The 22,128-nt window shown below is 44.4% G+C and overlaps 2 protein-coding genes and 1 pseudogene across 3 annotated transcripts; 1 reads left to right on the forward strand and 2 right to left on the reverse strand.

The window, feature by feature from the left end:
- Positions 1-8,452: 8,452 nt before the first annotated feature.
- On the reverse strand, positions 8,453-12,126 carry LOC147425818 (putative serine/threonine-protein kinase At1g01540). 2 transcript variants are annotated; one of them, XM_086497813.1, is made up of 8 exons: positions 10,615-12,126; positions 10,414-10,518; positions 10,207-10,329; positions 9,946-10,116; positions 9,693-9,822; positions 9,359-9,589; positions 8,975-9,177; positions 8,453-8,718 (listed from the first exon to the last, which is right to left on the reverse strand). In XM_086497813.1, the coding sequence occupies exons 1-8, from the start codon at positions 11,358-11,360 to the stop codon at positions 8,655-8,657; spliced, it is 1,773 nt and encodes a 590-aa protein (XP_086353939.1). In that variant the 5' UTR covers positions 11,361-12,126; the 3' UTR covers positions 8,453-8,654. The 2 variants fall into 2 exon arrangements, with proteins under 2 accessions (XP_086353939.1, XP_086353938.1); XM_086497812.1 differs by lacking the exon at positions 8,453-8,718 and having other exon boundaries at positions 8,746-9,177; positions 9,380-9,589; positions 10,615-12,100.
- Positions 12,127-16,464: 4,338 nt separating this feature from the next.
- LOC147425819 (uncharacterized) lies at positions 16,465-18,804 on the reverse strand. The gene has a single exon (XM_086498107.1). It carries the CDS (start codon positions 18,795-18,797, stop codon positions 18,231-18,233), a length of 567 nt encoding a protein of 188 aa, XP_086354233.1. The 5' UTR covers positions 18,798-18,804; the 3' UTR covers positions 16,465-18,230.
- A 517-nt stretch (positions 18,805-19,321) lies between these two features.
- LOC147425820 (light-induced protein, chloroplastic pseudogene) lies at positions 19,322-20,180 on the forward strand (annotated as a pseudogene).
- The last annotated feature ends 1,948 nt before the right edge of the window (positions 20,181-22,128 follow it).

Consider the following 22,128-nt stretch of genomic DNA (forward strand, 5'->3'; position numbering starts at 1 on the left):
GGACTCTCTCTCTCTCTCTCTCTCTCTCTCTCTCTCTCTCTCTCTCTCTCACACACACACACACACACACACACACACACACACACATTGGCTATCCCAATTTCTACTATACTATGAGCTGTTGAGTTCAAGCCTCATTGGATAGATCCTTGAGGTCTCTTGCCCGATTGTTCTAAACTATCTCTTCTCTCATCTCTCTCACATCCAATTGTCAAACTAAATATCTATTTGTTTATTTTTACTTGTTGATCTTTGGGTTTCGTTATGGCAAACGTAGTACACGGGACCACTGTCGATGCTCCATCTAGTGAGTTTTTCAGTGATAGTGTCCTTGTTGTCCATATGAGAATGTGGTCATATACTCACTAATTGACAGCAATATCATTTTTAGTTGTTCCATATGCACTAATTTTTGTCGCTTCTTTCTTGGCCTTTATTGTGCTTTAGTATTGCCATATCCATATATGTAGTGTAAATTTTCAACTCTGACATAAATAAGTATTGGTTTCAATTATAACTACTTTCTTGGGTCAGTATTAGAATTGCTTACGTAATACTGGCCCAAGAACTTGCATCAAAATTCTCCAGACTTGCATGCAGTAGGTCAAAACCAATCTGCTTTTAGAGCCAAGATAAGCACAAGGTTCTGGAGGAAAAGGAAGATGTGCCCCATTTGCTAATTTCGGAGAACTGGATGCCATCCAGCCAAAGGTGCTACAAGAAGCTAGCTTTGCTGCCGTTGATCATGAGAAGAGTAGATAGTTGATGTTGAGTGTTGTCAGCATTGAAGACCATCAGTGAAGCTCAGATTGAGGAGGAAGGCTAGGATGAGAGATGGAGAACTGGAAAAATCGGAGGAGAGAGTGAGGTTGTTGTGAGAGAGGTCGAGCCAGGTGAGAGAGGATAAGGGCAAGAGGCTCGGAGAGGGTGAGGATTCATTGTAGCTACTTGCCAAAGAGGTTGATTGCAAGCAACTGGCTGACCCCTATTCATCAAATTCTAGGGGAGGGGGGTTACACATTGTGGCAATCAATTAGCTGGCAATTAAAACAAGGGATTCCCTTCTCAAGCCCTTGGATACCTAGCACATCACCTAGCAAAATCTGCAACTTTTTATTTATTTTTCAAGCCAATATTGGCACACACATCAATGCCTGTAGTTGCAAGGTTGCTTTCGCTATGCAAAATTTGCCCCACCATCGCTTTTGATGCTCATAATAGTGCTCGACCTTGGACATTTGATGACCGAGAAAGTACACTGAGTGTCCTCTCCCTGTAATTAATGCTCCCCATGGCTCGCGTTCTTTGTCGGCCTCCGCCAATTGCCCCATGGGGTCACCCTGATTTCAAGGAAAGGATACTCAATGTCCTTTCCCTACACCATCACATGTCAAGCCACTCCACTGATCCTTGTAGGGGTCTCCAATAGAAGTGTTGGCCTTCAGACAATCCTCAAGAAAAATTTCCCAGCTCAGCTTAACCTTGAGCCGGTCGAAAACTCACAACAGCCGGTCAGTGGTCCGGAACAATCATTTTCCCAAACATAGAAAATTACTTTCCTTGAATTTGCCAAGAGGAGGTTTCAAAAAATTGGGTTATTTTTCTTGATTTTTTACACTATTTTCTCTATTTTCATGCGAAATTTTTCCTTTTCCCCTCGCCCTCAACGGACATTTTTGAAATTGTAAACGGCACCAGCTGAGACACCTTGGACATTTGACGGCCATGAAAGTACACTGAGTGTCCTCTCCTTGTAATCAATGCTCCCCACAGCTCGCGCTCTTTGTCTGCCTCCGTCGATCACCACATGGGGTCACCTTGATTTCAGGGAAAGGACACTCAATGTCTTTTCCCTACACCATCACTCCAGTTATCCTTGTAGGGATCTGCAATAGAAGTGTCGGCTTTCAGAGAATGCTCAAGAAAAATGTCCAAGCTCAGCTTAACCTTGAGCCGGCCGAAAAATCACAACAGCGGGTCAGTGTGTTCGGGAAAAATCATTTTCCCAAACATAGAAAATTCCTTTCCTTGAATTTGCCAAGAGGAGGTTTCAAAAAATTGGGTGATTTTTCTTGATTTTTTACACTTATTTCTCTATTTTAGGGCAAAATTTTTCCTTTTCCCCTTGCCTTCAATGGGCAATTTTGAAATTGTAAACCACACGATATTAAGTTGAAACACCTTGGACATTTGACAGTCGAGAAAGTACATTGAGTGTCCTCTCCGTGTAATCAATGCTCCCCATGGCTCGCGCTCTTTGTTGGCCTCCGCCAATCGCCACATGGAGTCACACTGGTTTCAGGGAAAGGACACTCTTTCCCTACACCATCAAATGTCAAGCCACTCCACTTATCCTTGTAGGGGTCTGCAATAGAAGTGTCGGCCTTCAGACAATGTTCAAGAAAAATGTCCTAGCTCAACTCAACCTTGAGCTGGTCAAAAAATCACAACAGTCGGTCAGTGTTCGGGAAAAATCATTCCTCCAAACATAGAAAATTTCTTTCCTTGAATTTGCCAAGAGGAGGTTTCAAAACATTGGGTTATTTTTCTTGGATTTTTACACTATTTTCTCTATTTTTGGGTGAAAATTTTTCTTTTCCCCTTGCCCTCAACAGGCATTTTTGAAATTGTAAACGGCGCGATATTAAGCTAAGACACCTTGGACATTTGACGGCCGAGAAAGTACACTAAGTGTCCTCTCCGTGTAATCAATGCTCCCCATGGCTCACGCTCTTTGTCGGCTTCCGTCGATCGCCACATGGGGTCACCCTGATTTCAAGGAAAGGACACTCAATTTCCTTTCCCTACAATATCTCATGTCGAGCCACTCCACTTAACCTTGAGCCGGTCGAAAAATCACAACAGCCGGTTAGTGTTTGGGAAAAATCTTTTTCCCAAACAGAGAAAATTCCTTTCCTTGAATTTGCCAAGAGGAGGTTTCAAAAGACTGGGTTATTTTTCTTGATTTTTACACTATTTTCTCTATTTTAGGGCAAATTTTTTCCTTTTTCCTTTGCCCCCAACGGGCATTTTTGAAATTGTAAACGGCACGATATTAAGCTAAGACACCTTGGACGTTTGACGGCCAAGAAAGTACATTGAGTGTCCTCTCCCTGTAATCAATGCTCCCCATGGCTCGCGCTCTTTGTCTTCCTCCACTAATCGCCACATGGGGTCACCTTGATTTCAGGGAAAGGACACTCAGTGTCCTTTCCCTACACCATCACATGTCAAAAGCCATTCCACGTATCCTTGTAGGGGTCTGCAATAGAAGTGTCGGCCTTTAGACAATGTTCAAGAAAAATGTCCCAGCTCAGCTTAACCTTGAGCCGGTCGAAAAATCACAACAGTCAAATCGAGTCGGTTAAAGGGAGGGGAGGAAGGAGAAAATCCACTTGAATGTAAGAAATGCCCGTTATTTTAAAAAGAATCCTACTTGAATCTTCTCTAAAAGGAAATTTGTATGTAAATGAGATTGATTTTCCTCGAACACTATACGGTAAATCATCCCTAGCCCGTAAGTGGTTATCGTGGTGCTGCTAGTTACGGCCTCATCTGGGAGCCTTCATGTAGGTATGTCTAGCCAAGCCTCTTGTGTAGCTCGATATCATAGAGAGCTAGAAACTGGACGGACAAGAGAGAGAGAGAGAGAGAGAGAGAGAGAGAGATCCATGGTAGAGAAGAGATCGGGCCTTCAATGTGAGCTATTCAAAATTCTCTGGTGAGAGTCGAAAGGTGAGCGCATGGGGCGTCGGCTGGTCCGCACTGGCCGTCTCTCTCTCTCACACACACACACACACATTGTCAAGACTTGTCGCTTGCGACCTCATGCTATGCCCGAATTTACAAGCGCCACCCGAATTTTCAAGTTTTGGTGCACCTGAATTTACATGTTTCCTGAATTTACAAGAAGCGGATCGGATGGTTCAGTTTGCACCTAATCCGTGGGCTATTGATCCCCTCCTAAAATGCCCGTGTGAGATAGTGAGGAGGCCCATAAGGGCTGCATGCACATTCGAAAGTGGGAATAGGTGCACGACACGTGGCATATATCACTGCTCGAGAATTTTTTTTTTTAGCTACATAAAGAAAGTAGGTGTATCCAATCCAATTGTGGAAAATGGAGAAAGGGTTCATTAAGAGCAGGCTGTAGTTCACATGAGCCGTTAAAAACTTCTTCTAAGGGAAGAGAAACGAAGGGAAGACGTGGAGGGCATGCCATGCTCGGTTCCTTCCTTTGCGACGCTCTCACTTTCTCTCCATCTCTCTCTACGAAGGCGTGCATCACTAGTCTCTCTCTCTCTCTCTCTCTCTCTCTCTCTCTCTCTCTCTCTATGACGGCCTGCATTGCGACTAATTATTGCTTGAATGCCTCCTGCTTGCCTATTGCAGATTAACAGCATTGATTGAATGCCCTCCAGCTCGCTCTGCTTCAGGCTTTGTTGAGACCTGCATTTGAAGGAATGTTGACAGTTAATCTCAAGTATGTGGAAAGGGAGGAGCATTGGTGATGGCGATGGTGATATCAGGCTGGAAGGGAATCTCGTCAAAAAAAGGATGATTTTCTAAAAGTGTTGCCAGTAATAGTAGTAGGCGGCTAGTAGTAGTTTTGGGCTTTAAAATTGAAGTAAATGTGCATTTTAAAATGATATGTGGCAACTGGCAAAGACCGGTGGAGTGGGAACTTGGAAGTCGGGACGAGAACTTGAAAAGTTGCCAGCTTGCGAAGCGCTTGCAACGGCTCATTCGAAGACAGGAAGAAGATCGTGAAGAGAAAAGTGCTCTCGTCCTTCGCTCTGCCCTATCATCTATCATCGCGACAACCGCTTTTCCCGTCTTTCGAGCTCGCAACTTTGCATCCCGATCCCCTTTTTGGCAACTCCGAGTCCCGGGCTCACATCGATCTCTCGCATGCCCAACCTTTACACCACCAGCCAGCCAGTGCAGGGGTTGCTTGTTGACAACCGGCCCTTCAAATTTCATAGATTTTACATAGATCTTGCTTTTAATTGGATATTTGCATGTGGGACAAGGCCCTCATATTCTTATTCTTTTGAGAGATCCAATCATATTCGAAATCTAGGAGGACAAGCAATCCTCCGTTACCCTAATCTTGATGGAATGCACTCTAACTTATAGTAAGCCAAATGAGCTATAAAAACCATTCTCTAACCCAATGCATTTTTCACCAGAGGTCTCATTAGGCCAAAATACAAGTATTCGATGGTTAGAAGGTTCTAGAATATGAACTCTAACTAGAGTGAAGATGTAGGCCTTGGAATCCCTGCACCACAGGGCGATCAACGGAGATGGGAGTCCTATGGGAGCAGGATTGTAAGGAATGGTCCCTAAGCCATCAATGGTCGTGGGGAGGAGGGCCACCGGTTTAGGAGGTCAAACCCAGGCACATCGACAGACAGACGATCAATTTCGTAGGCTGACTTGTCAGAATTCCTTGCATTTGCGATTCTGCGTGTTGAGTTGGACGCAGGCGATTGGCATGCTGACTATTTGTGATGCCTGATATTCCGCCTGCTGAGCTGTCCAACATCGAGCGGTTTGTAGGATGACATTTCGGCCAGTAGAGATGAGTGGATGGAGGGCCGAGATCTACAACCCTTCGACCCACGACCTTGACGGTGAGATAGCCATCCACCCCCAAAATTTTTGAATAATAACCTTGAGGTTGTGGGTTGAGAATACACCACAAAAGTTTCTCCATAAGGTTACCCTCAATGTCAGTTTTCTACTTGTGGAAGAAAATCCCCTGAACCTTTTCTTTCTAAGATACCATTACCCATGATGTCAATAAGAAATACAAAGTGAAGATAGATTAAGTAAACGAATGGTAGTGTTGGAACTCCTTTACAGCTCAAAAGTAATCACATAGAAGTAAAATGACACGCATTGCATTAGCAATGGAGTACCTACCACACCCTACTAAACCTTCCCCATGAAATCTGAAACTCGTTAATCATTGTTTTTATAGCTAGTGTCAAAGTAGACATTGGAGATATAGAATTTGGTACTTGCCATGGAAAGTATCAAAAGCTGAAGATGAGCCACACTATGAGGACTAAATACACTTGTATGAACTAGTGTGGAAAAAAGTAGCTTCCATAATCTTTCCTTTACAATCGTGTGACCATAAGACCAAATTGGAAAAGTTATCTTGACATCCTGATATGGTGTAAAGTAATTAGCATGGTTCTCGTGGCCAAATGCATATATTTAAGATAATTCTCTCATCTTGGAAATAGATTATTTTGGTATAGCTAAAAATTTCTTCATTTTATATTATAATATTAGACACCTTCAAGATCAAGGAAGGGTCATGTTATGGTAAAACATAACTTGGAAAATGAAAATTTCTAAAGTTAGTAAAGCTAAATATGTAGCACTGTGGAGCACACCAAATAACTTGTACCGTACCTAAATTGCATATCTATCAAAATATTGGAAGAAAAGAGCATTCGTTCTTTGACACAATTTAGGTTTTGAAACTATTTTCAATAGCATAGCACAACAATATATTTTTTCTCAGTTCAAAATTAAGCTTTGTGGATATTAAAATCTTAAAAATTAGTTCGCATCTCTTACAACGAGTATTGAAAGTTGCTTGGTGAACATGATGTAAAAATGTGTAATCACAACAATAGCAATAAAAGGTAAACAAGATTTGGGGATAATCCTTACGTCATGGCATGATGATTGCATACACTACATGCCATCATATGTCCTCACTTTACAGAGTGAAGAATGCAACTCCATGACCTTTTGGGGGGGGGGGGGGGGGGGGGGGGGGGGGTACCCCCTCCAAAAATATAAGTGTGCCAATTGATCTCAAAATAAAGGGAAGTTTAATTGATATCGCCCCTCCACATGAGTTCGAAACAAGAGGTGCTTCACATTTGCAAAAGCGGTTGTTCATTACATGTTCCAAAAACCCCACACATCCCTTAAGAGAAGGGGTCATTCTATCTCCTCATGGTATGTAAGTATTGGGGGATCTTAATAACCTTTGAATGCATGGTGTCTTGTAAGTGAACTTATAATGTAGACAGAGTGGAGAAGAAGTTGTAAGCTTTGTAGACAGAGTGGAGAAGAAGTCGTAAGCTTTGTAGACAGAGTGGACTTATAATGTAGACAGAGTGGAGAAGAAGTCGTAAGCTTTGTTAATAGGTTCAAAAGCCCTTTCGCTCAAGCCGCCATTGCACTCAATTGATCTACCTCAAGGCTCAAGTTATTGAAGATGGTAAGGTGGCCAACCTTCTAAAACCTCTCTAGCCTACCTCAAGCTTACAACCAAGGTCCAAGGTTCAAGCACAAAGACAAAAGGTAAAGCTAATGTAGTAGAAGAGGAAGGGTCATCTTCCTTTTGCTACTCAAATGAGCAATAGGTCAACTCACCTAGTTCCAATGGAAACACTGGCAAGTTGAAGAGCTTAGAGTTCGATAAGTTAGTCTCTTCTTTTTCTTTTCTTTTTTAATAGCAAAACTCACAACTGTGAGTGAATTATATTGAACAGCCCAAAAAATTACAAGGTCCCTGGATGATGTCATGGCTCAACAAGAGCAAGTTCGTCTCTTCTTATGTGTAGCCAAGAGGGGAGGAAATAAGTTATAGAACTCAAAAGTTTTCTTTACTCAATGCATCAAAGCTTAAGGGAAGGAGTTAAAGGTAAATATTTGACAACCCTTGGTATGCAACTACTCTATAGCTACTTGTGATTTGGTATCATCTAGTTCACCATCATCTCCCATGTAGCCGTAGCCCGCAAGTTTAAAAACCCCCATCTACACCAAAGAATCATGCACAATCACCTCCTTCAATAAAGCTATGTTTTCATCAATTATGTAAGGCGCCCCATTCACTTATAAAAAGAGGGCTCTTGTACTCATAGTCCTTAAATCCATTCACCAAAGCGTTTTAGGTTCTTTTATTAACTTGCGTATACTCTCTCTTGTTGCACTGATCAGTAGGCAATGAATGGATCCTTCCTCACCTTCGTTAAACCCCCAAAGTGGCCTTTTCTAGACCGCAGTTCTTTGATGAAGGGACCCATTCACTAACCAAAAGAAAGCACAAGAAATTTGTATGCGTTAGATGCTTTGTTTAAGGTAGACTGTTTTGCATAGTTTGGAGCGAATCGTAGCATGCAAGCTAAATTTGGTAAAACAACCTGGGCCCAAAAGAACACTTGTATGACGATATGATCACAAGAAATGTTTGAAGCTGCTAGTTGAGCATCACAAGCGTCATACATTTCATATTTTGGTTCTTGTTCTTATAAAATCTAAGATTTGTGGTGTATAAAACTCTTATGTAAGTGGCCAGTAATTTGGAAGGCCCTACAGAAAAGGTCAGCCATTTTGTGTTGCCTCTCTCTCTCTCTCTCTCTCTCTCTCTCGATCCCAGCTTGTGTTGTAAACTTCTGCTGTAGAGTCGAAATAAGAAATAACAATTATGCTTTCAAATGACCTTCATCAAGAAGGAAGATTTCAATAATGATTTTACACCTTTGTGTTTGTTTAACTTAGTTTATAATTTTGATCCAATGGAGTAGGCGCTACAGTGTTAAGCTAGCATCAAAACACTACTGTGATATTATTTTTCATCATGAGACTTTCGACACCAATGACATTTAAGAAAGTTAAAGCCGTATATAATTAGGAGCTGAAGCTTCACCAGCAGAAGTCTTTGACCGGTCTAGAACACTGTGGCATACACCAGAAAAAAGCAAAGAAAAATCAAAGGTAAACAAGTTACACAAAAGACAAAGCACATGTTGTGTGTGTGTGTGAGAGAGAGAGAATTTGGAATGCTTGGCACCTATATTACTCACAAAGAATGGTGTGAAATTGCTGGCTTCTTTTTTTTACAAGAAAAAAAATCCTGTGATGTGCCTTTCCTGTGTTGGTGATGGAGACCAAGGACGAGTGACAAGGGAGAGAGGCACGCTAGGCCCCGTACCTGCGGAGTGAGGGCTTATAGCCAGGCCCACTGGGGCTCTCTAGCACCAGCTCAAAATTGTCCTCCGCCTTGTGAGCTGGGCTGGGAAGGGCCTGCCCCACCTTCCTGGCTGGGCTTGGGCTCATCATCTGCAACCCTCCTGGCTGTTGTTGTACATGATGGGGGCTATTCCGTGTCCGTGCAACTCCATTACCCCGCCGATCCTGTAGACACACAACATCTTTTGAATTATGAATACTTCTTTTTCAATGGATTGAAATTAAACGGATAGACACACACACACACACACACACTATGTATGTATGATGTATGACAAACCTGCCAACAAAATAATAGCATGACACACAAGCCACAAACACGATGATGAAGAGAAACCTCGCATACACAGACAAACTTGTTGCATACATCTCGGTAGGGATAGTCATCTGCCTCCAGCATGTGCACGACATGCCCCATCTTTGGTCTCTTTTGCGCATCCGGATCTACACAGCGCAACGCCACTAGCAACGCCCTCTTCAGTGCCCGCGATGATGGCTTTACCCCTACCCGCGGGTCCACCACCTCCTCTGACCGCCGGCTTCCCACCATCATCTTCAACCAATCCACCAGATTGATCTGCAACAATTCAATCAACCATAACTACTGCCATCTTTCGTTGACCCTTTACTAGATTTCACACACAACGCGCACAGATTTTGGGTATAATTTGTGCCTTTACCTCCCCATGAGGCCTGCCATAATCAACAGGATCCCTGCCCGTGATCACCTCCATCAGCAACACCCCGAAACTGTAGACATCACTCCTCTCATTGAGCAAGCCTGTGTTAGCATACTCCGGTGCAACATACCTGTAGTACACCAAGACAACAATGTGAGCAGGCCAACGATTACCAAACAACAGTGTCCATAGACACAAGCTAGTCCTAACTGTGCTGGTTGCCACTACTCTCACAAGTAGTGTGGCTACTTACCCAAAGGTCCCCATGACCCTGGTCGTCACAAAGCTCTTGCCAGCACCCAAAAGCTTGGCCAGCCCAAAATCCGACACTTTGGCATTCCACTCAGTATCCAAAAGAATGTTGCTGGATTTCACATCTCGGTGAACCACTTTGGGCTCAAGTCCTTCATGAAGGTAAGCCAATCTGGTCATATTCACCACACGCAACATCAGCACTATCCACAACAATGAACAAGTCACCTGCCCTGCTTGCATAACCACAAAAAATACTGACCCCTTTGCAGTTCCGAGAGCTATTCTCATGCGTCCTTCCCATGGGATGGGGTTGTTTTCTCCGAATTTTCCATGGAGCCATTGATCCAGATTCCCATTGTCCACAAACTCATAGACCAGCATTCTATAACAGGCGTTGATTACAAGAGATTACCAAAATATGAAGACTAGTGTAAGAATTTGAAGTGAAAGAAGAAGATGCACATACCTATGTGAGCCTTCAGCGCAGTAACCAATCAGACGAACAAGATTCTTGTGTCGTACTCGACCGATGGCCTCCACTTCTACTCTAAACTCTTTCTCAGCTTGACCTCTGGCATGTCAAAATACAGCTCACTTGAGCTTAGTGTGCTAAGCCAGGCAAGAAAAGCTAAAATCAAGGCATCTAAGTTGGAGAGGAAGGAGAAACCTGTTATTGAGCAAATTTTTGACAGCGATGAAGGAGCCATCTGGCAGTTGTCCTCTGTAGACAATGCCATAGCCACCTTCCCCAAGCACATTGACATCTGCAAAAAAATTGGTGGCCAGCTCAAGGTCCCTGAGAGTGTACCAGTGGCCCCATCCAAGGTGAGAAACCTCAGGAACAGCAGAACCCTGCTGAGGAGTTGAGCTGGGGAATGCCAAGGTATAAAACTCGCGCGAATGTGAGTCCCCACTCACACTCGATGTCCCCTTCTCAATCAGAAGGCCTCTCTTTTCATTTTCCACCATGGCTTTGTCAATGGTGACCTTACTCGATGCATCCAATTTGCCTTCCTCTCCCACCATCTTCCATAGGGTCTGCTTAAACTTGTCACCTTTCTCCAAATCTGGGTCAAATGCTGGGCCATGTTTGCCATCGCCTCGAGAAAATTGTACCTCTGCTTTCTCTGTGTCATAAACTGGTGCACCATTGGAGGGATGGCCGAGGCCGCTTCGAGGAGGGCTGGGGTTCCTCACATGATCCACATTGATCTCCTTGGACTCCATGGGAATCATGACAGACGGGGTTTTCTCTAATTTCCTAGATTTACTCCTGGAGCTGAGCCACAGCGACAGAAAGAAAAGGATGAGCACAATGAACACTCCGACGCCGATGCCAATCACTACCCAAAGCTTGAGCCCAAAAATTGAGGTCTTTTCTGACAGCTGCGTGTCTAGGAAGCCACTGCCCATGCTTTTCACTGGGCGAAGAAGAGAATGCTAGTGACGAGGGTGGAAGCAGAATGCATTGGGCAGCTGCAGATGGTGAGACGGAGCTCAGGCTTGAGCTACACGCGGCAGGAATGCTGCATTGTGAAAGAGAGCTTCCATGGAGTCAGGGTTACCAGCGTCATCATCACGCCCATCACCAGCAAGGGAGCTGGGACACAAAAGGAGCATATACCTCACGCCTTCCGGAGCAGAGGGTCAAAGAGAGGGAGCCGCAATGGAAAGGTCATAAGACCTTAGCTTCTACTGCAGGCTCTCTCTCTCTCTCTCTCTCTCTCTCTCTCTCTCTCTCTCTGTGTGGCTGGCTAGCAGGGACTCAGGAAGTTGCCATGGAAACAACGTTCACAAAGCGAAGCGAATGTTGCCAACCATGGTGGTGGCAGCAGGGGGGCAGAAGAGAGGAGTGTAGTCTGTGTAGACTCCAGAGGGCTTGTTAGGGTATGGGACTGTCAGATCGGGAGGTGGGATCAAGAGGAAGGGCCGGGCCAGGGCTTCTAACTGTGGATGCCCCACACTTGCGGTGAAAGTGAAAATGCTACACCACCTACACGCACAGTATTCCTATGGCAATCTAGCCTATATGGGCTGCAGCAGCAGCTGCGAAAGAGAGGGATGGAGAAAGGGGGAGGACAATGCCCAATATCATTGCCGATCCCCCGCCCACACACGCACACACACTCTCTCTCTCTCTCATATGCACACAGGGATCGCTGTTACATGTTAAAAGTCTCTCTCTCTACTAGCGCGCGCACACGCACACGCACTTTGGACTCTGGAGCGGTATTTGTGTGGGGGTTTCATAGTAGTAATCAATACTTGACTGCAGAGTCCAGAGAGATCACGCGTTTTATTACCGCTCCCAAGTTTTATCCTGTGCACTGTGCAGTAGCAGCGTGGGCTGTAGCCTGTGGCCATGGCCATGGCTGATGATGATGGGCCATGCCCGGCCCCCTTGGGCGGCCTCCGTTCGCCTTGTCTGACATGACTTGGCTACCAAAGTTGGAAAATAATGACCGGCAGTTCGGCATTAACCACATTGCCCCATCACGACCCCCTTGTACCTCAAGGTTTATAATATAACATTTCATTTCATCTCACGTATATTGTAGGTATATACTATATGGCCATTTGCTCTCCTATGATCTATCGTATCATGTGCTCATCCCGCACTCCCCAATTTTATACTCGAACTCTCGTGGACATGTTCATCTGTTTGTTCCTTTCTTCCTGAACTGTCTGCACTTTCAACCTTTTGCCCCTTTCCATGTGCCATAACCCCAAAAGTTGATCAAAGAATGCAATCGTGCCCAAGGCTGAAAATATGCAACCCTTCCCACCCACCCTTTGACATTTACCTTGCACACATTCACAGCAAAACTTTTTTTTAGCTCTGTCCCATGATGGCCAAGCTCCCCAACAAGTCCTAAGGGTATTTAAAAAATAACCTTACACAAAAAAGGGTATGCTTGGTAGATGTCTTTTGAATCAATTTTTAAATTATGTGAAATATATACATAACTAGTGATTTATTGTCTTGTGGACGACCACCATGTGTGAGATAGATTTAAAGTTATAGAGGTGCTTATAATTGAAGTTGAAGCCATATGTGAATTAAAAGTTGTAACTTATATTTTACATAACATTCGCTAATTTTAATAGCTACTCTACATTTTTAATTGTATCTCTTACTGGCTTCACTTTGCAATTTCCAATTAATTTGTCTCAGAGATTCGCACCTAATCTGTGAATTCTAAAGGAAAAGAGGCACCATCGTGTCCTCTTTGTAGTCATCACCCCTCGCCATCGCTACCTGATGGTCTATCTCGCACTCAGTACATATCGTTGCTCTTTTTGTCTCCACGTTCGACTTCTCTCTCTCTCTCTCTCTCTCTCTCTCTCTCTCTCTCTCTCTCTCTCTCCATCCAGCTCTTGCAAGCACCTCAGTGCTCCTTGCGAATCTAGTAAATTAGAAGCTAAACACGTCCCTATCACCCCCATCACCAACCCCTCTTTGCGACTCCTTCCATCGCTCATCTACCAGCTCCCTCTGTCTCACCAGCTTCCCCCTCACATCATCTCTCTCTCTCTCTCTCTCTCTCTCTCTCTCTCTCTCTCTCTCTCTCTCTCTCTCAAATTGAGTGTGTTAGCTCTAAGCAGCGGCTATGCATGTTGAGGTGCATCTCCTTCTCTCACACACGCCAAATCATCCACTATTGGCATGGAGTTGTTGTGTTGCAGAGCACTTGACTAACCCATTGACGTGCATAGCTTCTCTGCTCTGCATATATACGCATAGAGCGAGAAGGTGCCACCCTCGTCTGCAGCATGATGGACTCCCTACTCTACACTAATGTCCATTGATCTTCACAATGTATAGCTTCCTGCGATCGTGTTCAACAGCACGCCCTCCCAAGTATCCTCGGCAGACTGCATGCTTGCCATTGCCCTTCTCCCCCACTTGGGACCTATGCTACAGGCGAACCGGACAAAACAAGAAAAAGAGAGAAAGAGTCTCTCTCAGCCCCTTGTGCTTACCCACCATTTCTTGCACTCGACGCCTCGCCTAGAGATGTGTGTGTGTGTGTGTGTGAGTGAGAGAGAGAGAGAGAGAGAGAGAGAGAGAGCTTGGCCTCCCATACAAGCTACAGCACCGCGAGTCTGCGATCAACAGCAAAAAAAAAACTCACAGTCTCTTCGAGTGTCTCCCTCATCCGCGTGCTCGTGTTGATGCATGGCATTTCTCTCTCTATCTCCCTCTCTCTCCCCTCCACACACCATACTACAGCATCTGCTTAGATTCTCATTATTGCATACTGGGTCTACGACGCCCACATTAATTTCTTAGCGTGAGAGATTCCCTGCCGAAATTTTCACACGAAGGAAAACTCGTGCTCGCTCACTTTCCCACGGGCCGCGTTGCCTGTGGCGAATCTCCGGGCTGCCCTCCAAGGCGGCGTTCACTCCTCTGCTCTGCGTGCAGTGCAGATGTGTGACAAGACAGACAGTGAGAGCTCGTATTTCATTCAGCGCGGTTTTCCCATGCTGCCTGCGCCAGCCTCAACATCCAGCTCGGTGTGCTCCCCCTGCTGCGCCCGCCACTCCTTGCATGGAGACCCTACGGACATCTCCACCGAGCTCTCCTCCCTGCGCCCGGACTGCGACCTCCCACACTCTACCTGCGTTGCATCCGGCAGCTCCACAACACCCGAGAGTACAGACACACTGGGCCCGCAGTGCCACCCTCCACACGCTACCTGCCTCGGGTCCGCCCGTGCATGGGGCAGCTGCAGAACACGCAACGCCTTCCTGCAACAGAGACACACACACAGTGCGCCTGCATTGCCACCCTCCCACACCCTACCTCCTTTGCATCCCTGCGTGCATGCAATGCCTTTTCCGCATATGAGGCCTCCAAATCCTGGGCGCACACACAGTGTCTCTCTCTGTCGTGACACGCAATAGATTTTTTTTTCTCTCTCTCTCCCTCTCTCTCTACGTGCCTTGCCCCTGCGTTTTCTTATCCAATGTCTCAAAGAAGCATCTTCCCACATTCTAATTAATGTGTCCTGCTACAAAGATTGCGACCACATATTAGAGAGAGACACATTTTCACTTTATCCCATCTCAACTATGCACTCTCTACAATAGAAACAACAAAGAGCATAATCAAAATTGATGTCGAATGCTATATTTAGTTATTCATCTATGTTTAACACAGGTGGTTTAGTTTCAAGAAAATAAAAATCCTATGTAAACAGAAGAAAGTCAAACTCAACCGTAAAAGGTGTCAAAAAGTCCCATTCCTTAAAGAAATATAATCTATAGAAGACTATGCCAATAAAACAACTAATAAGAGCAAGTATAGAAAAGGACACATTATAGTTTTGATTTACATAAAAAGCACGAAGAAATGAAAATATTACATTAATTATTGGGGACGATAGATAATGGTCAATACTTTCTTGAAGATGAAAATTTGAAATTCTAGGAAAAATCGATGCAAGTTATAGTAATTGGTTACACAGCGAGGCCCTAGTATCTACCATTGCAAATATACAATGAGTTCATTACGATTCAACGAGATGATTTTAGAGTAGAGGAGATGCACTCACACAGGTTCTAAGATATTGGAGACATCAAGGTGCAAGAAATCATTAGTTAATGAAGAATTGATGTTCTACATGCAGCAAATAGGTGATTTTTTTAGAAACAAGGTAAAACTTGGCTCTAAAGGTGGTCAATGGAAGGGGATCGAGGTGCATGACAAACTATTAGCCCCAAGTTGGTCTAGATTGAGACTAGGTGACATCATGGGTGAGCTGGTACGAAAGTGCAATAGATCAGCTTGGGTACTAGAATGGGGTGAATTAACTAGATACTTTCAGAACTCCATCTCACATTGGTCCCCTTGGTTGGGTAAAGATGCTAGTGTAATCCTGAACTCTTATTGGAGAGAAACTACAAGAAGGGTGAACAATAAAGTACTCCAATGATTGGTCACTTCTGGGATGGAAACAGCAAGTGTCGGAAATCCTCTGACCAACTGACTGCTCAGTTTCAACTTGATGGCATTGAGAAGCTACTTGTCAGTACGGTTGTAAAAGGCTTGGGCAATATTCTGATGTCGGTCTAGGATTCTACTTTCGAGTGGAAAGCTTGGAAATGGCCCAAGAATTGCCTTTTTTCACAACCTTAAGCCAAGGGGATTTACCAAGCGTTGTTGCATGAGGCTAATTGGTATAAGTCTCACATGCGAGAGCATTATATGTGTGTGATTCCACAAAACAAGCAATAGATTCTTCACCTTGGAATACAACAGTATTAAAATACAAGCATCAAAGTAAATGGTGCTAGATAGCACTTCTTTGATGCAGCATTTGGTCCATTGTACAGGTTAGTCAAAGGAAATGCATGTTTCAATAATTTAAGGATGCAATGCACACGGCACCGGGGGGGGGGAGAGAGAGAGAGAGAGAGAGAGAGAGAGAGAGAGAGAGAGAGAGATGTACTTTCTCTAATGTCAATTCTCGACAATGACCTAGGGTAAGGTCATGTAACCCCGTTTTACTGCTATCTAGCTAGAGTAGTTGGTTACTATTCCACGATGTTTTACCTTCATCATTAAGGTTAATAGCAAAGAGCAACGCTTGTTTTTGTTGTGCTCTGAAAAATGACAAGAGACGGAGAGGGAGAGAGAGAGAGAGAGAGAGAGAGAGAGAGATTAGAAGAGAGAGGATAAATCATGATGTGAGAGCTGGGAACTTGCGATTGGCAAGCTCAACTACCAAGAAAGGAGAACCACAATGTGACTGCAAGTTTATTGAGAAGAGTTAAAAGAATACAAAAAATCCACTTAATTACAAAAACAAACAAGTCCATATATCTTTCTCACAATACACTGATAGGTTTACAAGAATAGAAAAAATCCACTTATTTTACAAGATCACACTACTTGAGAATAAGCACATCTCTTTTTTCAAAAGAATGTTAAAAGCAATCGTCTATAATGGTTTACAAAAAAGATCATTGTCCACACAATGCGAGGTCTTGTTTGAAAAATCTACTCTAAGTCATGGGCCAGTGGATCTAACTTCACAATGTTTGGATGCGGTTCCAACAAAGATGTTGCCTTCAAGGCACGCTCCACCTCATCTGCATGTCTCTTGTCTCGCTCCTGTATCTCTCTCAAGCGATAGGCTTGCATTTCCAAACCAGAGCGTGTTTGGTGGAGAGAGAGAGAGAGAGAGAGAGAGAGAGAGAGAGAGGGAGGGAGGGAGGGAGGGAGAAGAGATAGAGCGACGAGAGAGGAGATAAAGTAAGGAGACTCACCTCTTTGGCAAAAGCTAATTCTCAGCAGATAAAAAACTAACCTCTTTATGGCTTTATATAGGCCACCAACTCTCAATCTCCCACAGTGTTAGAAAAAAACTGAGGTCCAATGTATTTTAACCGGTTGAAATCCTAAAATCCTCGTTAGATTTTGAGCTTGCCTTTAAGAAAATCGGGAAATTGAAGCTTTAGTGTACTTACCGGCAAAAGCTTAAAATTTTGACCTAAAAATCGAGAGAATTTCAAGTTTGCCCTTTTTTTCTTTGGTTAGGACAAATGTATTTTTCTAGTGGAAGTCCCACTTCCTACCTCATCCCTCACTTACAAAGGGCGCTAGCACCTAGTTGAGATGGAAAAGCCGCAGTGAAAGTTTTTTAATAGGGCAATGATGGTGATGGTGGAACCATGGCAAGGTTGTGAGCAACAGTGGCGTCACAGTGATGGTGGAATTAAAAAGGTATCGACATCAGTGCTATAGGTGGTTGGAGGTGGTGTGGAGCGACATCAGCTGGTAGGGGTGTCCATTGAAGGTGGCGATGGCATGACAATGGGATTGTGACAGCATTAGCATACATCACAGGATTGTGAGCTTGGTGCGCCATGGTTGTGAAGTGAAAGCTTTGTTTTCTCTCTTGCTCACAAGCTCTTTCACTCCCCTTGCATTCACTATGTCTCTCATTCTGCCCTTTGCTTGATGTTGGCACCCGTCACACCACCAACTTCACCTGTAAGTGCCGTCTACTCCCCTGCACAAACACCCACCTATTTTGATATGTGCCATTTGGTTGGCTTGTCATGTGCCACCCTCAACCTGTGTTGCCTACTGCAGTACTGCCCTGCAACACCGTTGACTGTTGACGAATATCACCGCTACCATGGATGCCACCTGTAAAACCTATAGTGATTGCCTTTATCTATTGGACTGCCTATCGATGCTGTCACAATCTCATAGTCATGTCGTTGCCACCTGCAATGGCCGCCCCTGCCAGATGATGTCACTCCACACTATCTCCACCCATCTATAGCATTGTTGTCTATACCCTTCAATTCCACCATCTCCGTGGTTCCACCATCGCTCACCCTTGCCATGGTTCCACCATCACCATCATGGCTACGTGGACTCTCTCTCTCTCTCTCTCTCTCTCTCTCTCTCTCTCTCTCTCTCTCTCTCTCTCTCTCTCTCTCTCTCTGATCCGCAGGCCCTAATTGCATGTTGTATAAGGGGAAAAGAGATTGCAAGCAACAGGTATCTGGGCTGCCAAGGCAAGTGAGGGCAGACATGGGGTGTATGTGATCCGGGTTGGTGGGTAGCACTACCATTGAAGAAGGTTGTAGGTGCCAAGTACAAAGAGGATAAAGAGTTGATGGTTGCAAAGGGGGTTGGGTCATGTGGTTGATGTGAGAGAGTTGGTGCACAAGGTCGCAAATAGCAGGGTGTTTTCCATGAGCAACAAAAGGGTATGAGTTGACAAGGAGGCTATTGCTAAAGACTGGGTACAATAAGGTGAGCCAAGAGTTGAAGGATGGAGGCGTGGTGCAGGTGAAGGGCCGCTTGGTGATGTAGACCATCATCGGGAGGATAGGCCACTACAGGGCATATGTGGAGGCTGGAGAGCTGCCCGTTTGCAGCACTATAGAATAAACAAGCTCCGAAGGGTCAAAAGAAAAGGGAGGAGGTTGTGCTAAGGCTACTTATAATTGAGCACTAGCGCTCACTACGAGCTAGTGCATGAGAGAGAGAGAGAGAGAGAGGATGAGAGCGAAAGAGGGAGTGAGCTTTCCATCTCTTTCCAATCCAAGTAAAAAAAAGAAAAATCTAACGAGCCTTTTAATAATGCAATATATTTAGAAAATCAATCTTGGTTTTTAATCTCATGCTCATGCTCATGGTGGGCACTAGCGCTCAGCTCGAGCATGCGTGTGAGAGAGAGAGAGAGAGAGAGAGAGAGAGAGAGAGAGAGAGGGGGGGGGGGGGGGGGGGGGGCGCTATAGCTACACTATTGGGTGCTAGTGCTTAGAGAGAGAGAGACAGAGAGAGGCCTTGCACATTGTTGTAGGTGATCTTTAGTCCCTCCCTTGACGTTGGTTCGACATTGATGCCGTATCTTCCATGTCCCTGTGCACCTGCTGCACTCCTTGCTCTTCTTCACCACTCCCTCTCCTCTCTCTCCTCCCTCTCCTCCCTCGCAAAACAGCGTTTGCTTCGCTGCATATCGACCTTTGGAGAAGTTATCGCTGATCTCTTGCAATGCAAGACAGATCCATTGTTCGTAATCACTAGCGATGATGAGTGGGGAGAGGATAAGGTGCCTCCTAGGTGGCCAGAGCCATTAGAGGAAAGTGTCCCCTCACCAGTGGCCGTAGCAACAGCCATAAAAGAAGAAGAAGGCAGCAGTGTTGCAGAGCTAAAGAGGGCTCTTGTCGACAGCCTCTATGGCATATATTGTGGTTTGAAAGCAAGTAGCAACGTGCGGGCAGAGATTGTGGAGCTCATCTTGTAGCCTACACCAACACAGGCGCTCCCTCTCCTCAATGGAAAATGGATTCTTGCGTATACTTCCTTCCCGGAGCCGTTTCCTCTCTTGGCTCTGCAGGAATTCTCCCTCTTGTAAAGGTGGGAGAGATTTCATAGTTTGTTGACTCAAATGCCCTCACTGTTGAGAATCTCGTGACCTTCACTGGCCCTCTTTCGACTACCTCATTTAGCACTAGTGCTACGTTTGAGGTCAAGAGTCCAAGACGCGTGCAGATTAAATTTGAGAAATGAGTGATTGGAACGCGTGCAGACGCTCTTTGTCACGACAAACTCCATTGAAGTTTCCTATCCGAACAGATAGGGCCCAGTCATGGCTCCTCACAACCTACCTGGATAGTAATTTGCGCATTTCTCACGGAGACAGTGGCGGTATTTTTGTACTCCAGAAAGAGGATAGTGAACTCTTGGAAGATTTATGAACGAGTGATTGAGTCTTCCAGGTGAGAAGTTTCTGAGAGTTCTAGAGTTGCGATGGGGTTTCCTCATGGAATTGGATACGATTGGCATGAAGGCAGGGTTTGTGTGTGTGTGTGTGTGTGAGAGAGAGAGAGAGAGAGAGAGAGAGAGAGAGAGAGATCGAATGTTGCAACGACATTGGGTATATTGAAGGAATGATTTAATTGTTAACACTCTCTCTTTTATCTCTCACTGGCACTCTCTTCTCCCCTCTCTCTCTCTCTCTCTCTCTCTCTCTCTCTTCCTCTCTCTCTTGCGCATGCTCGAATTGAGCGCTAGCGCCCACCATAAGCGCCATAGAGAGAGAGTGAGAGAGAGAGAGAGAGAGAGAGAGAGCGAGCTCCTATTAAAAAGCACATTGTACATATTTTACTGCTATATTTTATAACAATAACATCTATATGCTTATTGTTGCTTTAGATCCGTATGACCAATGGTGGTTGTATGAACATATTCTATTGCTACAGTTTTGGACAATCTTTCTTAACAATAATATATGTATGCTTATTCTTGCGCTCTAGACATTTGTGCATGCATGACTAATATGTGTACTTGTATCTACGTTATGGTATGATTTTGTTGTATATATTTGTTGCATTAATGCAAACTAGCCATCAAATATATTTCATATTGCATAAGTGTAGCCAAGAGGCCAATTCAGCAAGAGGGAAGAGATAGAGAGAGAAATGGAGAGAGAGAGAGAGAGAGAGAGAGGAGTGAAGGGAGAGGGATAGAGATATAGAGGTATAAAGAGTGAGAGAAAGAGAACTGGAGGGATAGAGAGAGAAGAGGGAGGGAGATAGAGAGAGAGAGAGAGAGAGAGAAAGAGAAGAGGGGACATCGGGGAGAGATATAGAGAGAAATGACAAAGATATATATATATATATATATATATATATATATATATATATATATATATATAGAGAGAGAGAGAGAGAGAGAGAGAGAGAAAGAGGAGAGTAGGGAGACGCATAGAGAAAGGGAGAGGTATACATACACACACACATATATATATACATATACATACATAGAGAGAGAGAGAGAGAGAGAGAGAGAGAGAGAGGAGAGTAGGGAGAGGTATAGAGAAAGTGAGAACAGGGAGATGGGAATAGTGAGAGAGGAGAGAGACATGTGGGCAAATAGAAATTGTTTATAAATATAGGCTTGGTGTCATCTGAAATATATCTAGATTGCCAATGAGCTCTAAAAGATTCTCCTAGCAATGGCTTCAGCTTCGTCGTGCATGATCAGTTTGTCCTTGAATACTATGGGAAGTGAACCTTTGTTGCTTGATTGCCCTGCAAAATTTGCCATGGTCAATCCTAGAGATTATGGGGGTAGTAGTAACAACGGGGTGTTTGCCATCATTTCCACTCTGGATGGCGACATTCATACTTGATCGAAAGATGGTGTGACATAAGGCCATCAATTTCAATTTGTATTAGATTCAACATTGTCCACAAAGTTTATGTTAGTCACAAATATGGGTGTGGATATGTCTTCAAGATCAAATGTGTCAATGGCAACTCCACTGATGAAAAAGAAGGTTTTGTTGCTAGAAATGCAACCAAGAAACTTCAGGAACAAGCCTCCAAGAGAGTTGAGTCGGCAGCAACCATGGAGGCCCCGATTGTCCATCACACTGTTGTGAAGGTAGACATGCATGAAAAATTCATGGTAGAGACACCTTCTTCACAAGTCCGGGGCGAGAAGTATGAAGTTCATCTTGTAAGTAGCCCGATGTGTACGTGTGGAGACTTTACAAAATGAGTAGCACAAAGAAAACCATATATGGCCTGCAAGCATATTTACTTTTCTTTCTTCACTACTTTGGCTTGGATTTAAACCACAGTATGTTTATCCATCAGAGCAATCTGACAAATGAGGATCTGTTTCATGTGTTCAAATGTC

This window comes from Adiantum capillus-veneris, chromosome 24, assembly GCF_014529385.1.
Source record: "Adiantum capillus-veneris isolate H3 chromosome 24, ASM1452938v2, whole genome shotgun sequence".
Lineage (NCBI taxonomy): Eukaryota > Viridiplantae > Streptophyta > Polypodiopsida > Polypodiales > Pteridaceae > Adiantum > Adiantum capillus-veneris.

Coding starts and splice junctions, on each gene's coding strand:
- LOC147425818 (XM_086497813.1), bottom strand. CDS start 11,360: ATGGGCAGTGGCTTCCTAGACACGCAGCTGTCAGAAAAGACCTCAATT. Junction 10,330..10,413: donor TGCGCTGAAGGCTCACATAG/GTATGTGCATCT, acceptor CGCCTGTTATAG/AATGCTGGTCTATGAGTTTG. Junction 8,719..8,974: donor TATAAGCCCTCACTCCGCAG/GTACGGGGCCTA, acceptor TGTATGCCACAG/TGTTCTAGACCGGTCAAAGA.
- LOC147425819 (XM_086498107.1), bottom strand. CDS start 18,797: ATGATGGTCTACATCACCAAGCGGCCCTTCACCTGCACCACGCCTCCA.